This window comes from Cardiocondyla obscurior, linkage group LG10 (genome assembly GCF_019399895.1).
Source record: "Cardiocondyla obscurior isolate alpha-2009 linkage group LG10, Cobs3.1, whole genome shotgun sequence".
NCBI lineage: Eukaryota > Metazoa > Arthropoda > Insecta > Hymenoptera > Formicidae > Cardiocondyla > Cardiocondyla obscurior.
The window spans coordinates 3,217,203-3,240,709 of NC_091873.1; the positions used below are offsets into that span (position 1 = coordinate 3,217,203).

Consider the following 23,507-nt stretch of genomic DNA (forward strand, 5'->3'; position numbering starts at 1 on the left):
TAGGAACACGTGGTTTTGGATGTCGGTAATCGCGATACATACGTCACTCGCGACAGGATTAATCGTTTATCGGAAAACTAATCAAGTGGCAGAGTAGAAGTGCGGGTTATGAATTAATCCAGGCATCCGTTATCCGAGCGTGTATACGTGATCTCGTAAAAGCGCCGGAAGCGACGTCGAAATTATATGTTTGGTAAGTGCGCACGGGGTTTTTCGTACGGCTCGAGTTCTTAATCCGGCGTCAGCTGCAAAATTCGCCTTGTAATGGCCCGGAAAGGACGTGGGATTGGATCGAGGAGTGGAGGAGGGAGGGGAGGACTCCGAGATCTGTAAAGCGGCGTTTTCGACAGCGTGATCAACGACGTCACGTATCTCGCATTACCTTTCACGACGCCACGCGGAACAGTTTACGGCCCCGGAATTAAGGCACAGAGTTAACGTCGGCCGATTATGTTGGGTCGCGTTTGCGCTCGTCGTAATTAATCCCGCTCACTTATTCCGACCTTCCACGGCCAACTCGAGCTGATACGCGCTGTTTAATCCGTGGTCTTTGGCGGAAAGAGATAACGTTAGCCTTCTCTTCAATATCTGAGAGGAGCCAGGAAGAGGAACGGGAGGGAAAAGACGGAGGACGCATAAATCCTTTAACGAGTATCAGCGATATTTATTACACGCATTAATGTATTATTTACCGAGTCGGGCCTTCGGTCGCTATTAATTCAAGCGGGATTTTTCGACGGACATCTATCTCCCGAGCGAACGTATAAAGCCGCCATCAGTAACGCAATATTTCTGAGAGCGTATACGTATTACACATCTGTTTCCTCGGTGAAATTTCTTGCAAGATAGCTGCCGTTTATGAAATCGGAAAATAAGTCTGCTAGGAGGTCTTTGAAGAGCCACAAACGTAAGCAACTTTTCCTTTCCGGTGAGAATTAACCCACGCGGCCGTTCCTATTGGGAAATCTGTACCTTTATGCAGAATGTAGCATCCGCGAGACAGCGAAGGCGCGGACGGGGTCGGCTCTCTTTGTAGCGCATCAAATTTAATCGTCGAATTTAATGAAAAAGTGTCCGGCGAGAAACCAAAGCATTTCCCGGGCTATTATTCGCGCGACGTGCAATGAAATACTCATTTAACGCTCGTTAAATACACGCTGGGCGCCTGCAGCTTTACACTCAGCCGCGGAAAAAGCCGGAAAGGCCTTCTCTCCTCCTCCCTCCTTTCACCGATTCATCCCGCAAGACTGAAAGTCGATCCTCGCCCGGAAATCGGGCCGTGAGAGGCGCGAGGGGGCCACGCAACTGCACATGAGTACGCGCGAGACAAAAGTAATTAAAACTCGCGGATCGCGCCGTAATACGAGCGGATCGGCGAGCCGTAACCGAGCGGCGGCCCTCTCCGCACCGGTGGGCTCGCACGAAATTGGAATTCCATTTTAATACGTTTAACAAAACGCGGGAAGATTAAGCGGAGGAATCCCGGGAAATTGATCGGCCGCCCACGGGGGACACCTAACGCACTAAGATCGATAGTCCGTCCCGTCTAATAAACGCGGTCGCGGCATTTATTCCTCGCCACTTTTCTGATATTACGGAGATAAATGATCGGCGACGTGGGGATCGCGCGGGAGAAAAGGGCGGCGGGGGAGGCAAAGAGAGAGGAGTCGGCGCCGCTTCCCGGATGCTGTTCGCCGTTTGCACGGCGTGCACGTTGCGGCGGCAAATTGAAAACGTGTTTCGCCGTAGTACAACCGCGTATACATTTAGGCTTCACAAATGTTTTTTAATCCGAGCACATGTGGCAAATGGCCACTAGATTGCGAGAGGGGGGCCGGGTGGGCGCTCGAAGCGGATGCACGCCGCGCGTTTCCGCGGGCCACCGGTGTCCTGCAATGGGTTTTCCGTGCGCCATAAAGAACGCGGGTCGCGCGTCGCTCTGCGTTTCTTACGTAATAATAGCCCGCGTTTTTCGACTCGTTCGCTATATCACTCTCGCCGAAGGATTTGTGGCGGCGACGTGATTGCGATCGTCGGGAGGCGTTCCGGTGACCGCGCGCGTGGCGACGTCATTTCCAGCCGGAAGATCGGCGAGATTCCGGCGCTAGGAGGACCTCGTCAAAACGGCGGTTGATTTCCGCGAAGATTAATAATCTTCGAGCGGAACGACTGCGGAGCCTGTCTGCGGAGCTCTCTCTTTCTCTCCATCTCTTTTCCTCTTTCGCGGCTGAACGAAGTTCAACCGAACTTTATTATAAAACTAATATTTTCCAAGTTCTATGAGGTATTACGATAGTTTTCTGAAAGGGCCTGCCAGTCCGAGCGGCAAGGCGAAATGGTTCGCAGGGCGAAACTTCAATATTCGGCGACCATAACGACACCGACTGATATATTATTTCCTACAACTTCTGCTCTCGGGGTTTTGTCTGCTCCGCGACCGGAAGAAAGGGGGTGGAGGAGCGGGGCGGCGACGGTCGAGACACAGGGGCGGAAAAAAAAAAAGGAAAGTAAATGGAAACTTGATTAAGAATTCCATCCGCTTGTAGTCTCGCGCGGGCGTTCGCCTTCCAGGGGAACGAGGGAACCGCGATGCTTCGCGTTGCGTAGCGAAATGAACGTCCGGCGATGTGAGGATTTAATAATAAAACTGCGCCAACGTTTTTGCTCCTTTTTTCTTTGCTTTTAAAGATAGATGGTATAGCCGGGATCGCTCGAATTAATTGTTACGTCGCGATCGAAGCGTGACGGGCTCGATGACGATTGCGGCGCATCGCGCAAATTAACCCTTTCGGCAGAGGAGGGACCGAAACGCGGAGCTCTGGCTCGAAGCACCGGCTCGCAAATATACCGCTAACGATCGATGGAAAGCAATTTTGCTAGGCCCCACGTTATTACGTAAGAATATCGCCGACCGAATCTTTTAAACCGCTGAAAATTTGCTGAGCTTTGCGAAGAGAGCAGCAGCGACAGATTTTACCAGGCAATATTCCAAAATAAAAGACCCAGACATTACTATGCACGGAACAAAAGGATCCATTACGACACGTGATATTTCGTTAAGTGATTGCAAGGAGGTTAATCAGAATTCTAACAGTGATAGCTTCTACTTGCGCAGATATTGAAATAAAATCTTTTAATCCGCTGCGCACTTTTTATTCATATATTCCTGTATATTTTAAATGTTTTTTTTTCTTTTTTTTTTATTTAGGAAAATTATTGGAGAAATTAAAAAATGATATAATAACGAGCAAATGGAAAAACGATTCTCTACAGTTTTAACTTTTTTTCTACCACAAAGTTATGCATTTCCCCACCGCGAAATACTCGCAGTTCGCAAACGCTTGTTCCTAAGAATTAATCGTAAAATTCCCGTTTAAGACGAAATTCAGGGAAAAAAATGTATCAAGAGTTAAAAACCGTGCTCTTCATTTCAACGGTTTATGTAACTTTAATTTTTCTTTTTTTTTAATTTTTTTATTTAGCCATAATCTTTCTATATATTCCTCTTTCCCGTGTTCGCGATTTCCATATCTGCAGCAGTTTTGCAAAACGCAACACCGCGAATACATTCGCGCGTGTAGTTCTCACTGTATATATTATATTGTTTATATATCACACAATGGTACGAAAATATTTTTTCCAGCTTTATGCAATATCCCGGCATTTTTACGTTCTTTTTTTTTCCCTTTTTTTAATGCGTATATATTGCGACGTCGAATAGTTTGGCTTCACCGGCGACGTTGAAGGGGAAATTCGTGGGAAAACGGGAAGGAGATGTCGCGGCAACGGAAAACGCGGAAGTCGGTCGCGGGGTCAAGGGACCCGGCCGTGGGGGGCGGGTCGGGGCGCGGAAGGGAGAGATAACGGAGCCGAGAGACGCGGCGTAGAACAAAGGGTGCTTATCGACACCGCGGTTCTTATCCTCGGCGATTCCTTTTATTTTATCCGTTTCTTCCTCCACGTCCTCCGCAGAAGAGGACCGCCGAGAGCCGGCGCCACTAGCCGCACCCGCGAGATAATCGCGCCGAGATCTTCTCGAGCGTAGACCGAGCTATTTCCGGGCGTATCCCGCAGGCGCTCCGATTTTTTTCCCATTAAAAAATGTTTCTCCTCGGGAAAAAGCGACATTAATTCACTTCGGCGCGGCAATTTGCTCAACTTCCGCGAGAAAGCGACAGTGGCATGTCGTGGAAATCAACAGTAAAGTTTAGCGGCTGACGTCACGACGTAACTCCTAAATGACATTACGGCGAGAGGGGTGAAGGGGAGGGGGGGGGAGGAAGAAGTCTCCCCGGTTAAATCGATTGAGTTAATTTTTCACTTTAATCTTTGCATCTCTCTGTGTATATAAGCGCGTGACAACGCCGCTAAAAGGGCCGTCGGTGTGTCACATCAATTTTCACTTTATTATGTTTCTTCGAAAGGGAAAAGAGCCGCGTTGTTAATAAAAAATATTTGCGATATCGGAGTTATACCTGAGGAAATTCGGAGCGCGCTGGATCGGCTTGAAGCGAAGTTTGTTTTTTTTTTTTCTTTTTTTCTTCTTTTTTTTTTTCACGAGTCAATATTTAACGGACTTACCGGGTGTAGATGACGTACTGCGAAATTGGAGTATTGTGGGAATTAACACCAGGTGCCCACGATATATTCACGGCTTTGGACGTGTAGTTTATGACGAGCGGCCGTTCTGGCGGATCGGGCACATCTGAAAGCAGAAATTTCATCAACGTTAACACTGATCTGCGTCTCGTCGTTGCCCGGGAAAACTGCCGTGCAACCGCTGCGACACCCCGTGTCGCGGCTCGCGAAAATTTCCGCGATTATCAAGCAAACGAGTGTAGGTGCGCGCAAGCAACTTTGGCGAAGACATTACTTTGAAGTAGTTACCGGGAGCCGCCATGCGCGGGCACGACACGCTTACAATAGAACGCTAAGTCGCCTCAGTTCCACGAGCTGAAATTTATTCCGCCGAAAGTTGAAGTCACGTACCTGATATTTCTTACGGGCGTTTGCATTGGTATCGACACGAAATGCAACCGTATAACAACCTTTATACGAATACTTATGATATCCATATTTTCAAAGCAATCTTCTTGTCAGAAAATAGAAACGCTTTAGCAGTGTTCTGTTGACAACTCCCTCAATCGTGTTACATTTCTCTTTCATGCGTCGACTCAAATATAGTAAATTTTTTACATGCATTGCAAACGTGTACTCACTTTGAGAAAATCTAACGGCTAAAATAAATGCATAAAATATTTGTATGAAATTAAATGTAATTTATTTTATAACTATATCGATTTGCAATGCAAGCAATAATTTATGATTTTTCTGGAATATGTTTAAATTGAAATTTGCACTAATGTGAAATTACACGTACAGACGGAAATAAATTATTGAGATATTTTAATAACGCGTACTGTTGAAGCTGCATTCTTATTCAAATACAGCTTAATAGAATTCTATCCAATTAATATACAATTTATAGTCACCAAACATGACAAAATACGTGCTTTGCGCGTGCCATTTACTTTCCATTATTCCCCTACGTTAGAGAATTCCGTTTTACATTTAACAATCTTCAGCATTGCAAGTATGCGTACTTTAAACAACAGGCACAGATTCGCGATTTATTGGACTGAATATCGAAAATAATATTTCGTATATTATTTTAGTTAAATTACGCGAGGTAACGATTGACGTACATAAACCAAGGCCGCGGGTGACCTACGTGCCGCGCTCGACCTTCCGTTAGGCGCTCAGTCCCCAATCGGCGCTCGAACCATGCAGCACGCAGCACGTGGCAGTGCGTAGTAGCTCCGTACGTATCGAGATAAAGTTATATCAGACGAATCTGGTATCGCGAATTAGTCCCCGCGGTTAACAATCTTCACACGGAGAATACATACGAGCTAAACCCGTTACGTAAGATACTTCTAATTACACGAGTCGCACTAGGCGACTTGAATTATTCTCGTTCGGTATTTTCTGTCTAGATGATCGACCCGGAGAAACGTGCGTACGTCGCCGATATGGAATTAAACAAACCGCAGTCGGTACCGTCTTTGTCGGGGAGGGTTTTCGTTGTAGTAATCGAGCGTAAAAAATTCGTTACGATTTTCATTTACGAGAGTATGTCATATATAGTGTCGGGTGATTTTATGTAACATTGAGATCTCTCGGTTGTAAATTCTCGGTCGTGATTTTCGGGAGTGTCCCGTACATGGAAAGAGGATGTCTCGGAGAGGCATCCTGCTTCGGCGGAGCAGCCGCAGGGTAAAAATCATTTTTTATTTAATATTCGGCATATAACATTTTTTACAACGCGTTGAATCGTGTAGAAAAAGAGAGAGAGAGAGAGAGTGGGGTAGCTGGGGGGAAGGAGTGAGGGGGGAGCGCTGGCATACGTGCCGCGCGCTAGCAATATTCCCCCACTACTCCCACTCTCGCTCTGTCCTTCTCCAGCGGTCGACCATGTTGCACGTACGCAGGAGCCGCTGCGTACGTATCACAAGAATCACGTGCAATTGGCGGGCTAGGACACCTAATCTGGCGTGATTCACCTTCTCCGACTAATTCTGCATATGCGGAGAGCACCGGTGGCTATATCTTTTTGCTATAAAGTGAGTTATAATCTCGTCTATGCGTACATCGCGTCTCTTGGCTGGAAACAAAGCGTCGATAAGCACAGTCGGACTCGGGGGGAACAGGGTCTCGATCGACAAGTTCGCGATATATTCGGGAGACATTCGTTCGTGAAGTATAATTACTTGTAACTTAATATTTTGAGACTGCTGACCGAGTATCATTTTTTCTGTTTTAAGTGGAAATCCAGAGGACGGCTAACAGACTCTCATTGAAAGAACATCAGGCTTAATATCCCCTTTAAGAGTGCCCGATCATTTTATCAACAACTTCGCCGCTGCACATCAGTGAAAAAGAAACGGAAAAAGTGCCGAACACTGAAACTGTATCGAATACGAATCGTAGCCGGTTCGTCGGTCGCTTCAGAAATTCCACATGATAATCGGGCGTGATTTTTTTCATATAGAATTTTTTTAACGGGAGTGTCGTGGACTATCGCGCGAAAGTGTTTAAAAAATAACTAATTTTTGCAATGGTAATTAATCGGGCGCGTTCGCGAGTGACTTGTGCGCGGAAAGATGACTCGACACGTCCCATCTGAGTGGAGGAGCAGGCCCGGGACGGGCATCCTGCTTCGGTGGAGCAACTTTAACGTAAGGATAATTTTTTATTTCCGTAAAATCGACATTCTTTTGCGGCCCATTAGAATCACGTTGTCGGTTCAATAATAATTGAAATTAATAAGAAATTTAATGACAAGTGAAGAAGTTCTATTGTGAACATTTTAGAAATGTTTTATTTGTTAGAAATTTAGTTCGGATAACGAGTAGCTATATTTTTAATTATTTGATTGAACGAGTAATTAGAGACGCGTATAAATTATTTTTTTTAAACGATGAATGATATTTCGATTTTGTTTATAATTAAAATTTTTTTTTATGTTACAGGTCATGACTACGTAGCTGCAACTCCACCGCTGCGCATCGAACTGGTGAGTTTTATTTTTTGACATTTACTCACGGTCGAAGTAAGCCAAGCGGGAAACTTGATCAGTGTCAGCTCCAACAATTAAATAAATTCCTATTTCTTCTTTATAAAAGAATAAATCAATACCACGTGTAATAAGTAATACGTGTAACGAATCATTTTTATACGATATGCAAGCTACAACTAATTATCAAAATATGTTTTTTTCTATTGATTTTAATTCGCTTTGACAGTTCCATAATTAAGCCTCAAATCCAACTTTAATTACGAAAAAATCGGTTGCGCGAAATAGATATGCGTCATATTTTCATTCCAAAAAAAAAAAACAAAATTCTGTTGCAAGATTACTATAATATCAATGCGGTAAAAAGGATGATAATGAGTCACGATATGTAATTCGAAATGTACGGAATATACTTGAGAGCGAAATTCGCGAACAAGTTGAATGATAAAAATGTCATCTAACTTCCAAGTTGTTGAACTCTGTCTAAAATTTTGCTTGTTAAATATTAGCGCGTATCCCGCTGGCTTGCTCGCGCTGTAAACGTGACGTACTGGTTGAATGCAACCGGCAGGAGAGTAGAGTACCTTCCCGCGACTCCTCTCGCCGAAGTTATTCCCGCGAAGGAGAAGGAAGCGCCGATCACGCGCCGCGCGGTGCGGGCGGTTGCATCGGATAAGGCTGCGGCGTTTAATATGCACCGGCGTGCGGTGCGACGAAATATAACATTGCGCGCACGTTGCATAAGATCATAAATGAGAGCAGGGACCTCCAACCTCTCAGGATAGAGTCGTCTTTTCTGACCCCGCGCGCTTCCCTCGCGCTTCCCTCGCGCTCGAGGCCCGCTGTTTATGTTGGCCGTTACCGCACCGTCGTGACACCTCCTGGTCGAGGAGAAAAATTTCGCACGCGCAAATTTTCCCAACGCGTAGCTTGATTTACATGAATTACACGACCGGAGGCCCCGGCCTCGATATTAAGTATTGAACGCGACCAGGCCGCGCCGTAAAACGCTCCGGCGTCCGCTAATTTACGTATCAGTCGCGTTAATTCACGTGATTTTATCGTAATTAAATGCGCGCCTGTCCGCGCAATTTGTATTTGCTCAATATGGTATCGATATGATGCCCGATACGACAGAAAAGTTATATAACGAGACATTTTAATTCGCCGTTTATTTCGCCGCATTAGCTCGCGCGTATGATTTTTATGTGATTAAACGTGCACTTGTCCGCGCAATTAATATGTGCCCAATTTATTTTCACTGCATTAACCGTGCATAACTTTTACGTGATTGAACGCTTCTCCGTACAGTTCATGTCTGCCCGTTTTGTTTGTCGCTCGACGTGATAATCTCAATAATATTATATTAATTCCATCGCGCATCCTCAGGTCTACATACAATCTCTCCAGATATAACCTGCGTTTGGAAGCTCATCGCGGAGCGCGTTTTTCTTGCGTATTATACCTACCAACGACAGGCGAGATCTATTTTATAAATATGTAAGGAATAAATATATTTGCGTGAAACACCCGTGAGTCGCGTAAAAGTAACTCGCGACGACACGTTATTAGTGCTCCTCTTTATAAAGAGTCACGAGCAATTATTTAATAATTAATATAAACTCGTTACATTATTCTTGGATGGGTTTTTATTTTTTTATTTTTTCCCCCCGTAATATTATCTTGTTTGCGACTCGTGGACTTCTCTCTCGCGTACCCGCCTGCATTTCCGCGCGTTTGATATAACGTCGGAAAATTCAAAGGCGTGGAAACGGAATAAATGAGATTTACTATAAAGCCGTCGTTCGCGAATTATTAATTTCACATAGCGTTTCCGGTTGACGAACGGAAAAGAGAGCGGGGAAGCACATTGCGCCGCCGTCTTGAGTGGCTATTGGGTTTTTCTTCGCTCGGATGGAAGAATATACGTGATACAAACAGAATCGAAAGCGAATCAACTCACTCTTGCCGCGGGAAAACATTTCTCTCTCGCGAGTTTTCGACGCTTTTTCGTGTATAATCGACCGGCACACTCTCGTTTCCTCGAGTATTTTCTTTGACGTTACAACTCCTTGACCACTAGAACGAAACTTTTGCATCTCGTCCGAAGCCTCGCGATTCTTGCATACGTGCAAAAATATGGATATGAGTAGCTGAGTCATCTCTCCGTCATGATTCAACGCGCGAGCTTTATGATTTTAGACAAGAGATTAATTATATTATGAGATAAAGCTTTTTTTCCCTTCTCTGCGTCCTTTTCCTTTTTCTCTTACGGGTCGCGATTGTTTAATCGGTTTTTGCTTTCTAGCGAAAAAGTGTGCGTAATATTCAATAAAAAGAAATTAAAATCAATCGCGAGTCTTTGAGTTAATTTTCTACCGAGCAGAGATTGCGAGAAACACATACAATGGCACATACGCGTATCTCTCTCTCTCTCTCGATTGCCCATTAATTCTATACCATTTAAACAGAGTACGCGCTGCTGCATCGCTCTACCGCCCGTCGTGCGTTGCGGCCTTTCATTAATAATTCATGCCTTCTGCTTTACGAGGTCAACAGTGGACGTTTCTTTATCCGCGCCGCAAGTCGGGCGCGTTGCGTTGCACAAAGCCACCATCGGACGTGCGGCAAAGTAAAATCGAGCGGGCCTGGACGCGTGCGAGTACCGCCATACAGATTCCTACACTTAGCGTTTTGCAATATTCAAACGATCCGCCTCCAGGGGAGGAAAAAAAAAACCGCTTATAAATCCCGCGGAATGTTTATAGATCCCTGGTCATTTGCCTCGCCCCCGAGCGGCGAACGCGCCTTTCACGGTGGTAAAAAATTTATCGTTATCCTTTAACCGGCCGCGTGAGGTAATTACGTGATAAAATAATGACGCTGCCCCCGCGCCAAAGTGTCCCGCGGACAATTGCGACAGATCGAGGCTGCGTAATCGAGATTTATCTCAATGGCCGGTTAAAGGGCGCGTCTTCCGGGCGATATTTTCCACGTTAAATCTTTACCGTAAACGCAAACTGAAATATGCAAAGCAGGTACGTGAGGTGACTAATTAAATCTCAGCGTAACGAGTTAAAACTTCGTTGAATTTACGCGACAGTTTTTCTAAGTTAAAAACTAGGCGGCGCTGGCAATGAAATTAATTGTTTAAAGTATTTCCCGTTACGCGGAGGGAGGGGGTGGAATGGGGTGCGACCGATACGGAAGGGCGGTCGGTCTTTTGCGCGAGTATTGGTGGCAGAACCGGGATAACCGCGCGCGTATGCACCGAAGGACGTCGTCCCTCCCTCTAGGCGGGTGGAATATAAATTTCTACAAGCGCGTTTAGCGGAATTTACGAGCGTCATTTTAAGAACTGTTTTGCCTTGCTCAACCATATGGCTCCCACGTAAATATCTCTCGCCCCGTTTCGCAGTGAAAACTCAGTATCTAACCATTAACCGTACTTCCGTACTGCCTACTCGTGACGCGCGAGTTCCCTTTTTCGCCGACGTCATCGGTATAATTAGCACTTTAGTTAATTGTGACGAGATTAACGCGACTTGGCTCAATTAGATCTGTCTTTTTTTTCCCCTCTTCTCGCGGTTAAAAGGCAATATAGGGCGGACGATATAATGCTAGTACCGAAACTCCGCGGACGATTCTACTGTGATGAGAACTTCGAAAAAAACATTACGTTGACTTGAGTATCGCTGTCGAATTATGTACGCAGTGTTTTAAGTACGATAAAATTATTTCAAGTAAAACTTTTATTAATATGAACTCGGAAATTAAAATGTTTTATGTTTAAAAGGATAGCTTGGACGCCGCCAATAAAGAAACTCTTTTTTTTATTTCTTTTTTTTTATTTTTATTCAGCAGAAAATAGTTGCGGGTATTTCTGAAATAAGATACATTTATGTTTGACAGTAATATCGATAATTTCGATATATCTTTAACTGAATTAATCTACAAAAAAAAGAACTTGAACTAAAAATATTTTTCAGAAAGAATATTATTAGCGCTTATTCATTGCGGGGTGGGAAACGAGAGCGATTGATACAAATCGCGATGCTTTTCCTCGATATTCGACGGTGATTTCCGCGGAGTATGCATGCTCGATCGTCGCGTCAGTCGTCGATATTTTCACTGCGCGGCCGACATGTCGCCGTCATTAAGTTCGAGAATGGGTGGCGGGACACAAAGGGGCGCGCAAAGTGAAAAATCGCGAGACGTCCCGTGCGAAATTGGCTCGCGGTCCATTCCCGGGGACCTTGGACGTCGACGTTCGAGATATCGATTCGGTGGATCCACGGTGGATTTGCGTGGGACGTCCTTTGTGCGGTAGGATGGGTCCAGGTGCTCGGGTCGACGAGCCGTAATAGAAGGCACTTTCCAAGGAGTGCGTTTGGAAACACTGAAGCCCGCCTCGTCTCTCTTTCTCTCTTTCTCTCCCGTAAGGTGAAAGGGTGTCCCTTCGTCTTCCTTCGTTTTTATCCATTTTTACCTCTCCGCTTCCGGCTGTCAGCTTTTCTTTACATACGTACATAGGTATACATACGTACATAGATACGGGCGCCTGTATGCGAGGGAGGACACTCGCGTTTTAGCTACATATCTGCCGTAGATATGTACGGCCGTCAGGCCTTCTTTGTACATCCACTACATTTAAATATATATGCACGTGCACTGTGTACACGCACACGCGCGTCTGTATACACCGTCAGTATGTACGTACGTCTTCTCCGCGCTATACCCAGCGAAATAATTCGTAATGCAATGGCAGAGATAAAAAAAAAGAGGGAAGGAAGGGGGGAGGATATTTCGTATAAAAGTTGCATGGTTTAAAGGGTCGTATGACACACACATACGCTCGCGTGGATCTATACACGTATACGTTACCTCGAGCGAGTCCTTGTCGCGTGAATTTGCCCTCCGCGAAAATTTCCATACGCGCGGCTACATTACGGCTTTTTAAGTGAAACGTCCAATTCCCGCTTCCGCTTATTTTCTGCCCTTACACGACAATGTAATTTTTTCCATTCGCCGATTGCAGAGGTCGCGTAAAGCAACGAATTCTTCGCACGATTGCCATTGTCCCGTTTTTTTTTTTTTCTTTTTTTATATTTTTTCTCCCCTCTCTTTCCCTTCTTTTCTCTTCAAAGTTATTACGTGCGAGAGAGGAAATTATACAATGAGATCTCGCCGTATAAAACGCGTATTCGACGCAAGGCGCCGCTCAGCGTCCCGCGCCGTGGCCCGAATTATCTGAATAACTCCGTCATGATCACACTGTTGGAATTTCATGATCGCGCTTACCGCCGCGGCGGCGGCGGCGGCGGTGGCGGCGGCGGTCACGCTCAAAATGCGGAAGCAATGTTCGCCGGCTGGCATACGGTGTTTACCGATAAACGGGCTCTAGAGTACATTGGCAACTTGATATTTCCCACCGGGCGAAACGGGGGAAGGAGGGCTGTTTGCGTTAATCGCGCCTCGAATCGCTTACGACGAATAGCGCGGCATTAGCGCGGCGCGTAACGTTTTAATCAGATCAAATCTATACCGCGCTGTTAAACACGCCGAGCGTTCGAAAAGACCCCGAGCCACCCAGCCGGGTTTGCGAGTGGGCACCCCTGACCGATTTATATCTATTGCGATCGATTCGCGTCCAATCTTGCAATCTTGATATTGGCCCACTCTTTATTTTCAATTATTGGCTATTACGGTGTCAGTCTGTTTCTCGCTACGCGAATCGACGCGGTTTATCACCAGAAGCGGAACGATCGCCGGTTGTGTGTAACGCGATTGGGCATTCGATTCGGACACGCCGGCGCGTTATTTATTTCAAATTTTGACTGCGGTTTCTGACGCGGAAACAGCGGGGCCGTTGCTTTTACTAAAACGTGCCTTCATTGCGAAGAGAAAGAGAGAAAGGGTGGGAGGGGGAGGAAATAGAGAGCAAAGAGCGAAATGGAAAAGAGCAGCTGCGGACTGTCGGCACAGCAACCGCGCTAGGAGTCTCGCGGTAAATATCTCCCATCAAAAACAGCGCCGGCGAATTAGCGCGCACAGTAGCCGCCTGTCTACTTGGGGGACCGGATGTGCCGCGGGAACGACACGGCTGTGTACCGGAAACTACGAGGCGCATTGTCGTTGAGAAAACCTTCTGACAAGGATACGCGTTCCTTTTTTTTTTTTTTTTTTTTTTTCCCCTCGGCCTCGTCTTCGCAGCGGAGGGACGCGGAGACGATTTTTCGCTGATCACATGGCGGAACGACGATCTCGACACGTAGGGGGTGGGAATCGGTAGAATTCTAACTCGACACAAGGTGAATTTGAAATTTCGATTGAAGACGGGGGCGGCTACAGGCCAGGAAGCTGCCGCCGCCGCTTTCGCCGACCGCTCTCGCGTGAAACCGGACGGAATTAATCGAATATAAAACACGGCATTAAGAGGCGATCGAAGAGGACGCTCCGCACCCTTCCGCGGCCGTAACTCGCCTCCCTCGCTGCCTATCGATAGGATATTCCCGATATTCGCCCGTGTAAATTTCCTTCGAATACGCTCGCCCCGTCTCCGGAATTCCCGTCAAAGTGCTAACGCGTTATCTCGGCTCTCGTCAATTTATTTTCAGTCAATTTATCCCGGCGGAGATAATGCTCGGCGGAAAAATCGGACCTTTGCGGGCGGATCGGTGGCGGATTTCCTTTTTCTCCCGGCTAATACCGGGGCTGCCAAAAGAGCAGGGATCAGAGTCACGTTCCGCGGATTGTTTATTTGCGCGCTACGCTAGGACATTCCATCTGCAAATAGTTTGGACAGAATTACCGGGAGGATTTGTAATCCCTCGCAAAAATATGTGTTAGCCGGTTTACCTGGGGGAGGGCCCCCGCGGGCCGGGCGACCAAGGCGGGGAAACAACGATATCGCGGCGCCGTCGGCTCGGGCGCGCGGGCAAGGGGCGGCAAAAAAGGAAAGAGAGGAGTGAAAACGCAAGGCGTATACTTTGCGCAAATATTTTACTTGCGCCTCGGATGTTCTAAGTACGGCGGCTTCGAGCAGAAAGACAAATGTTGGACGAAATAATCCGTTTCTTGCTTACTTTTTGGAAACTTACATTTGGCAGCTGAAACGGCGGAAGCGGTATTCGACGAAATAATAGAATTACCGCGAGAAGAAGCGAAAACGTGCCTGCTGCCGTTCGCCTAAATAATCAAGTTCCGAATGTGTGTTTTTGCGATTCGCGAAAAAGCCGCATTACGCCGTTCGACGTTACCCGCACGCGAGATCGGTAAGTTGGCGTGTCGCGTGTACCGAGAGCGTATATTCGCTCGACTGATTCTCGCAGGGAATTATTCAATCTCAGTTCGGCGCGGCGGAGGCGCCGATGCAACGCAGGGCGGCTGTGACGTTAATTCTATGACGCCCCATCTCGGCGGGATTAGCGCGCGTATGTAAATCGGCCCGGCGTATTTTACATTTTCGAGTTAATATTTTAAGTTTTACCCGGGACGAATATATAAAAGCTAAGGATCCCGCGCGCCCGCCCTTCGGCAAAAGTATGGCCGTTTAATTCAATTATAACGCGACTGCTACGGACGTCAGGCGCTCCCCCGCGCGTTTATTACTTTTTATTTCGAGCCGGCAGATTTATATGGAATTCGCCATACTTCCGTGGCAAGTAACAAGATTCATTCGCGACATTTCTTTTATTGCGCCCGCGTTAATTATACTAAAAATCTCGGGCGCAATCTTCCCTCTTCTCGGGAAAAGCGGGACGACGTATAGGCCGCGATTTGTTATGTTGATCTGCCGCGAAAAAGGTTCACCTCGCATTCGGGTCTTTATTCCCCCGTTTTCTTCATCCGCTTATTAAAATCCGTCGTGATATCAAACCCGGCTTGGATTCTTTTCCTTCTCCAGCGCGTCAATACGTAATTATTACGTAGAAAATTAGAAATTGTAGCAAGCGGCTGTTTTTGATATCGGTGTAGAGGAAAACCCGCGCGTTTTTAATGGAAGACAGGTTGGTCTCGCTGAATTATGCGCCGTTATCCAGGTGCTGAAATCTAAAATATATTCAACATTTCAAAAGAGTAGCAGTCGAAATGAGGGCGACCTGACACGGCTCCACGAGAAACGCATTCATAGCCGCTCCGTCGCGGAGGGCTTTTCCGAAATCTTGAGTTCTCGAGAAATCTTGTTTCTGCGCTGTAATGCAATTCCCGCGTACCCCGCGTTTTTGCCCGGGAAGAAATGTATGTGGCAAAAACCTTTCGCGCACACTCTCGCGATAACATACTGGTACAATTTTTCGCCCCGGTGCGCGGCGCACCGTGGAGTCTGCCAAAGGAGAAATTGTTCGGAGCGAATTCGCGCGTTGATCCAGAGCGCCGTTTTGCGATCCATATTTTCCTTAATTCGCAGACCTTCGAAAGTTTAGATTAGAAATTTTCGGGGGACCGAGGGAGGAAAGGGATTGCCGTCGTCTCGGAAGTAATCCGATCTCTGGGCCAGAGCTTTCGGCGAGAGCGATGTCGACAGGACCGTGCCGAATCGGGCTAACGACACGTAAAATTATCAATCTGGCGGCGGCGCGCGATAACTGTCGACGGCGATTTTGATAGAGCTTCCCCTCTCAGTTAACAAGTTGCGGCGACGCGCGCCATCGAAGCGATCGCGATGTAAAATATTCGACGCTCGCTCTCGTCATTATTTTTTCACGATACGTGTACGCGCATACACGCGTGACCGTGCATCTCGACTGGCGCGCGGGAAATGAAATGAAAGTGCGCGCCATACTGTCGCTTTCGCGTTTTAAATTACAACGATTTATTCAATTATTCAATATAATGCCTTCCGACGTGTGGCCGAGCGAGGAGAATTTAACGTGAGCTATATTACGCGACAGTCACGCTTTTATAACTGCGTAATTCAGCAGTCGCAACGTTTATCGTTCAGCGATGCCATTTATTTCCGCGCAAAGATTGCAAATTGCGTTTTCAGCGTTTGTGCTGTGCTCGATATCGGTGATTATGCTACGAGGGGGGAAGAAAAAAAAAAATAGAATATGATATCGGTACATATACATAGAAATATAACGCGCGAAGGAGATTCTCCTGTCGTAATTAGGATTAAATATGAAAATTGTGATAGCCTCATCCCGTGACTGGCGACGACGTTTATTACGCGACATAAACGCCCCGCGCTCGTGCTCCCGCGACGAAGGGTCCCGCAAAGAATTTCAACGCCGCCGACGTGAGCCACGTCGTTTGCCGTAATACCGGCCGTAGGAAACAATTATCTCGGGACGTAAGATAGCGCGTAGACTGCCGTGGAAATTTGCCAAAGCGACGATGCACCCCGACCGGGGTAGAAACTGGCGTCGGGACGATCAGCAACTTCCGTTAGCTCGGCGCAGCCGAAGGCTATCGCACGGCGACACATATTCTCTATTTCTCTCTCTCTCTCTCTCTTATCCGCGCACACTCTCTTTTGTAATGCACGCAGACGCGTGTACAGGGATCATTCCCGTCGCTCGCGGTTTCATTAGCGCCGGATATTATGAGGAAAGTTTCGGTCGGAGGACGCGGCGGCCCTCTGTCATTTGTCTTTCCTCGAATTAACGTCACGCGGGTGAATTGGCCGTGATGTAGCGCCGTAATCGCGCTATTATTCTCATCCGATTCGCGGGCGAGATAAAGACGCACGAGAGCGCGATATTTGCACGATCGACGGCCGAGAATCCGGTCGCGGACCCGCCGACGCTGGTTTCCGCCACTGTGCGCGATATCGCGTTTCGACGCCCGTATTTAATTCGCCGCGTGCCTTCCACGACGCGATTTTTCTTCACGGCCGCGTAAACGCTCGTGTCGAGCATCCATCGAGTGTCCATATTCTCTCGAGTCCGACGACGACCGCGCAGACTTTCATTGCGCGAGAAAAGCACCGCCTCGCAGAAGAAGCACGGGAGAACGTCGGGAAAGAAAGAACGCGCGAGCAAAATTTATACGGAGGATAATATATCGGGACCGTATTTTGCGGAGCGTTCAGCCACGGGAACGAGAGAGAGAGAGAGTGAGGGAGGAAGAGAGGAAGGGACAAAGGGAAGAAAGAGAGGCGAGTGGCTTATTTTTTGGCGCGAGAAGGGGACGCGTACTCGCGGTGCTAAAGAATATCTTGCTTTTGATTTATACTCTCTTCTAAAAGTTGCGGATGCACAAACATCGTCTGGCACAAGCCGGATTGTTCTCGCACCTTCCGCCGAGCACGTTCGTACAAGAATACTTTCTGGTCCGAAAATACAAAACCAGCCGTGGCATCCCGCGCGCAATTTATGTGGGAGTTTCATCCGCGCAGTATCCTGGATCCGTCAAGGGTGCCTTCGCAACGGAAAATATATAATTGCCCGCAAGGCGTTTCGCTAAATATGATTAACGTTAGAGAACTTTCTGAGCGCGTGTATGTGAATTAATATTAATTATTTACAATGGCTAAAATAAAAAATTAATAAAAATTTTTTTTTTTTTTTTTTTTAATCCAGCGACGCATTTAACGTTTTATTTTATTTTATTTTTTTTTTTTAAGAAGATATTTTATTGTGCTAAAAAATCCTCGCATAGAAATATTTAAAGCTCTATTTTTAACGAACGAATATTAGGCGTCTTTTTTTTTTCTCGGTCAATAAAGAAACGTCCGTCAGAAATTCCGACGTACACTATTGGAACCGCTGGTTCTTGGTCATCGTGATGTTCGTTCTACCTGCTCTGTTTATCCCTTCGGCCGCGATCGATCCACGCGTTGGCGCAAACTCGTTGCGAGCGCACCACGGCGTCCACATGTCACTGGGAAAATGTCTTTCTGTTATTTTGCAAAAGCGATTTGGTGCCATATAAAATTCTCGTTATCCACGAACAATTCTTATTATCTTCTTACCGGCGTCGAACGCGTTCTTCAACTTTCTCTCCCCGTGTCCGGAAACTTTTCAGCCTCCGTTAAATGCACGCTGAGGAAAATCGACGGACCGACTATTGACGCGTGAGTAACGCGGGAGTTGAAATTAAATAAAAGTGATAATGCGAAAAAGAATGCGTGCGAAATAATCGTTTTCGTTCGGTTCACACGCGGGGAATCTCGTTTAACGTCGTGAAAGTTCACGTGAAGCGTAACGTTAAATGAGCGACGGCCGCCGCGCGCACGACAAACGATGAACCCCCATGTATATCACGGTAATTACCCGATAAACGGTACAAATGATATTTAGAACATGTCAAGCTTAACATCCACTCAAAACTTCGCTGCTGCTCTTGCCTGCTCCTACCAAATGATAAACTCCTGATTAATTGCATGCGTGCAAGCCACATGCGTTAGCTGATGCAAATAGTTAACGATAATAGTGTTCGTACTGGCGTTAGAATTTGGCTACTCGACTGCCTCTTTTGTGACGGTCTTTTTTTTTTTTTTTTTTTTTTCTTTAAAATTTATTCTCGTATTAACTCTTAAATCAATTTCTTTAAATAAATTCTTGAAATAAATTTAGTCTTTTACCGCGTAATTAATTTTAGCATCAGGTTCCAGCAGTTATTTTCGTGTATCGATCCATTCCGTTTCATACATCATTATTGAAACATGTACACGTCGACGATAATTGGTTCAAATAATTGAAGCACATATATCAGTAATCATATTATAGAAATACTCACGAAACGTTTTGTCGCGTAAAGAAAGCAATGGCGTTAAAGCGAAGGAGTTCGGTATTGTTCTGGAGATTTATATCGAAACATTCGGGAGAGAGAGAGAGGAGTTTGTCGTTTCCCTCGAACGGGCTTGTCGCGCCCGATGGGATTTGTCACCTAGAAGAATTTTAATAGATTTCGACGAAAGATAGCCCGGGACGTTTTGCCCGGCCGTACTTTTGACACGGGAATTCGCGGTGCGGGAATATTTGCCTGGCGTTGTAAAACTTAGGCGCGTAGGGCCCGTCAAGTTCGGGCTGGATATTGCGCTGTGGTTAGGTTATTGGCGCGGTGATAAAAAGGCGTCGTGCCGGTTGGCCGAGCAAATGAGCCTCTTTTTTCGGATCGACGACGGTCCCGTGACAGGGAGAATTACACAGTGCTCACGCGGAGAAGGAAAGAAAAGAAGTACGCGCGAACGGGGAAAAGACCGGCGCGCGCCGCTCTCGTTCTTACGCCGGAGAATTTTCAGGCGTCAGGCTTTCCGGAAAATTTATGGCGAGGTCACAGCTTGGATCGCCATGAACAGTGCTCACCCTCCTTTATCCGGGCTTGTTATCGTTCTGAACCTTTTGGCCCTTCCCGCAGGTGTTACGCGCGCGTACGTGAGCGAACGTATGTTCACGCCCGCGCGTTTCGTCCCAAGAGACAGATCCCGAGATACAGAACGGACGGACGTTGAGGATTTTGTTTTCACGAGCGGCCGTGCGCCCATAGCTAAAACGTGTCGGACTTTAACGCGAGCGGCGGGAGCTGCGATTTGCGGCGGCCGAGATAAGACGGTGGGGAAGGCCGAGGGGGGGGGGAGCCGAGATTCAATGAAGAACGCGCCGAGATCTTTATACGTCCGAGGGGGCGGGAGGGAAAGGGGCACGGGATGGCCGGCGATCCAGTTACCGATTTATTGGACCATAAATTATCCTTAACAGACGTCGATAGCGGTGGAAGTTCGTATCTTCCGTTTTTAGAGCCACAGGCGGCGGCCGCGCGATCATCCAATTTCACGGTGGATATCATTTCTTGCATATCCCTGAGAAGACACATTTTGCAATTATGATATGTGTACGGCGCGACGTCGCCGCGCTCACGTCACGAAACGTAAAGCTTTTCCCGGGGAGATTTATCGACCGCAATTTTTGACGCTTCCCGCGAATATCGGGGCCGCTTTTCTGTTAGCTGACGTCTCGCGAATACAAGATATCGGCGGCGACGTGAGGAACGACGACGCGCGGCGATATTTCTCGCCCTTAACTCGCGAGCTGCGGCTAAGCGGAAGTTAAATCGCTCTCGCTTTTTATCGCGATTCAACGGCTGACGAACTTTTAATTCACGTGTTGCAATTACCGTGCCGAAGAAGGGAGAATGTTACGAGACGCGGGCGTAATAAGTTATATAATACGCGTATATAGGTAGGTGCACATGTTTACGCGTCTTAGACGACGACGTTAGAGCGCAGAGCATGGAAATAATTACGATTCCGACGCTTCGAGCGCCGTGATAAAGAGAACGGATTAGAGATACGAACAGTAGGAGGCAAAGAGATAGGGAGAATGAAACCGGGGGCGACGGCAGAAAAGAGGAGCTAACGGGCGACAAGGAGACGCAGATCCAATTTGATGACTGGATACACATCGCTGAATGCGCGTCTAGCTAAAGTAATTATTAACGCCAATTGCATCGTAATTAAACATCGCTGCACCTTCGTTGTACGCCGGGGTATCTGGAGGCATTAATCGCCGGATTTTCTTATTCGTGCGAATCGTAACGATTTTTCTTTCTTTCTTTTTCTTCCCTCGCTTCACTTTTTTTTTTTTTTGCCTATAACGCTCGGCATTGATACATGAATAAAATTGCTACATGTAGCTCATAGAAAAAAAATGCAACGGCTTGTAAAAGTTGCAATAAAAAAAAAAAAAAAATAAATAAGAAAAATGAAAAGAAAAGGAAAGCTGTGCTTTATGCTAATCGAAACGCGTAATTAATGTTGCATCATGCCGCTCGTGTAACACGGTTAATACTGCACGACCAGGTGTTCGTTGGCACCGGCTTATCGCCAATCGGTGCATAAAGGCGTTTTACGGCCGCGACAACGCCGCGCGTTCGCTCAAAACACCATCGCGGCGCATAATGCATAATTCCCGAGTATATCATCAGCCGCGGCGTTTACCGTTTCTTTAAAGGGTGACGCGACACGGCACTAAGAAGGCCGCGCTCTTTCATCCCACGGCGATCTCTCGCGCATCGCGCTCATTACCGTCCCCGCAGCTAGACGGTCCATTAATGCTGCGAGCAGATACCGGGGGAGGGGAGGAGGGAGAGGACGGGCGGGCGGGTGCTTTAATTGTCCGTTATAACTCAGGCGAACGTAACTTTTCCCGTAGGGATGTCAAGGAGGAGGACGGAGGCTAACGGCGGTAGATAGGGAGAGGACCGGGGAGATCGGGGGTCGGTCGCGTGGGGCGGGAAAAGGAGGCGAGGAACGGGGAACGAAACGGGGTGCGAGGGGGAGAGCACCGTGGAGAACGGCGAAGTCGAGAGGTAGCATTTTAAGTTCGCGAAGGTGTTAGTGAAAAGGCGACATTAAAACGTCAGGCCACGTCTTGTATGCATCCCAGGGGTCGCGGATGAGGCATCGTCAAAAAAGGTGGGGCGGTGCCCCTAAATCAGTGTAATCGGTGACCTGCCTGGGGAGTACATTAGAATAATTTACGACGTCCCGCAGCAAGACGTAAAAAGACATCGTGTAACGCTTTTCGTTCCGCTTCTCGTTTCTCTACGTCGCCCGTTCTATCTCTCTCCTCTTTCTCTCTCTTTCTTTCCCTCGTAGTCCCCGTTTGCCCCGCTGACTTCCCCTTCGCTCACCCTCCGCGGTCTTCCCCCCGTCGCCCTCCCCCGCTTTGTCTTGCCATCGCGCGGGATATAACCAACGGTTCTGGAATTAATTAAAATGTAATTAACTTAGCGGCGAAGTCATTTTCGTCCATGCCTTCGCTTCCCCGCCGGCGGAAAATACCGAACGTAAACACGAAACATTCCCGCCGCTTTAGATACGAGTACCCGGTAGTTAATACCTTACCTGCGCACATCCGGAGAGATATTTGCCGTCCACTGCCGGAACAATGATAGACCCCGGGTTTGGCGCGGCGGCACGTCGACGGAGCTGCCCGCGGTTCACCGCCGGCGTAGAGGTTTCGGATAGCTTATCCGACCAACGCGAGATTTTGCGGTTAAGTTCGAAAGACGACGGCGGGGGAATGCTTCTGACACCCGAGTTTCATACGTTTACCTCTTAAGTCCATTGGCGCGGCGAAGTAGATCACAAGCCGGACAAGGGCCAACTTAAACTCGAGGAATAACTCCTTACGTCTCGCGCAGACTTCGATATGAGAGTGAAGGTTCCTGGCGGACGCCGCGGTCCGTTGTGGTCCGCTGCGGTATCTCGAGAGCAACTTTGCGCACTAACTACGTTATCGGGCGCAACTGGGATAATAACAAATTGGATTACGCGACGGGGGCGGGAATTAAATTTTGTCAAACGCAGGGCCGAACGCCGCGGTGGGAGTCGTCGGGTTCGAGTCATCGCCCGGTTATCGATCTTTCCTCCTTGTCTACCCGCCTTTATTCACGATCGCCCCGTTTTCGCGTCGCCGCGTTGAGATGCGAGACACCGAACGATGAGAGCGAGTCCGCCAGGACTCGATGCTGCCTGTCGATGTGCAGTACATACGAATCCGTGGGGGGCAAGCACATTCTTTCGGTAACCGAAGGGATTAGGCAACGAGTGTACCCTTGGGGAATTTTCTCGAGATCGAGGCAACGCGCGAAAGGGGAAAGTCGAGCAACTTCCGCTCACATGGCAGCTTCGTGTGTTCTCTCGTACGGGACGCGTGCCTTACACATCGGATCGTCCGTCCCCGGAGACGCTTACTTAACGGTTAACTCCTCTCTGCTGCAGCTAGGCTCGTATTGTATACCTGCGACTCGTAAATATTTCTCCGCGTGTATTAGTCGTAGTGCACGCTCCCCGACTGGTTAACCGATAACGTTTCGTCCCCAGGAGGGATTGCAAATCGAAAATTTTATCTCCGGAATCGATACCAGCCGCAATAGTTTGTAGAATTAATGAAGAAAGAATCGAGCACGAAAATATAAAATATGCAGCGCGAAACCGCGCGGCCGTAATTGCGGGCGTTCCGCCGAGAAGGCGATATCG

General features: G+C 47.5%; 1 protein-coding gene across 4 annotated transcripts in view; it reads right to left on the reverse strand.

Annotated features, from left to right (window-relative positions):
• The window catches only part of LOC139106036 (putative receptor-type tyrosine-protein phosphatase mosPTP-1), a 254,865-nt gene that overhangs the window by 58,352 nt on the left and 173,006 nt on the right, over positions 1–23,507 (reverse strand). For all 4 annotated transcript variants that reach the window (XM_070662493.1, XM_070662491.1, XM_070662492.1 and 1 more), the window contains exon 3: positions 4,582–4,705. In XM_070662493.1, coding sequence (XP_070518594.1) covers positions 4,582–4,705 — 124 coding nt within the window. The remainder of the gene's footprint in view (positions 1–4,581; positions 4,706–23,507) is intronic.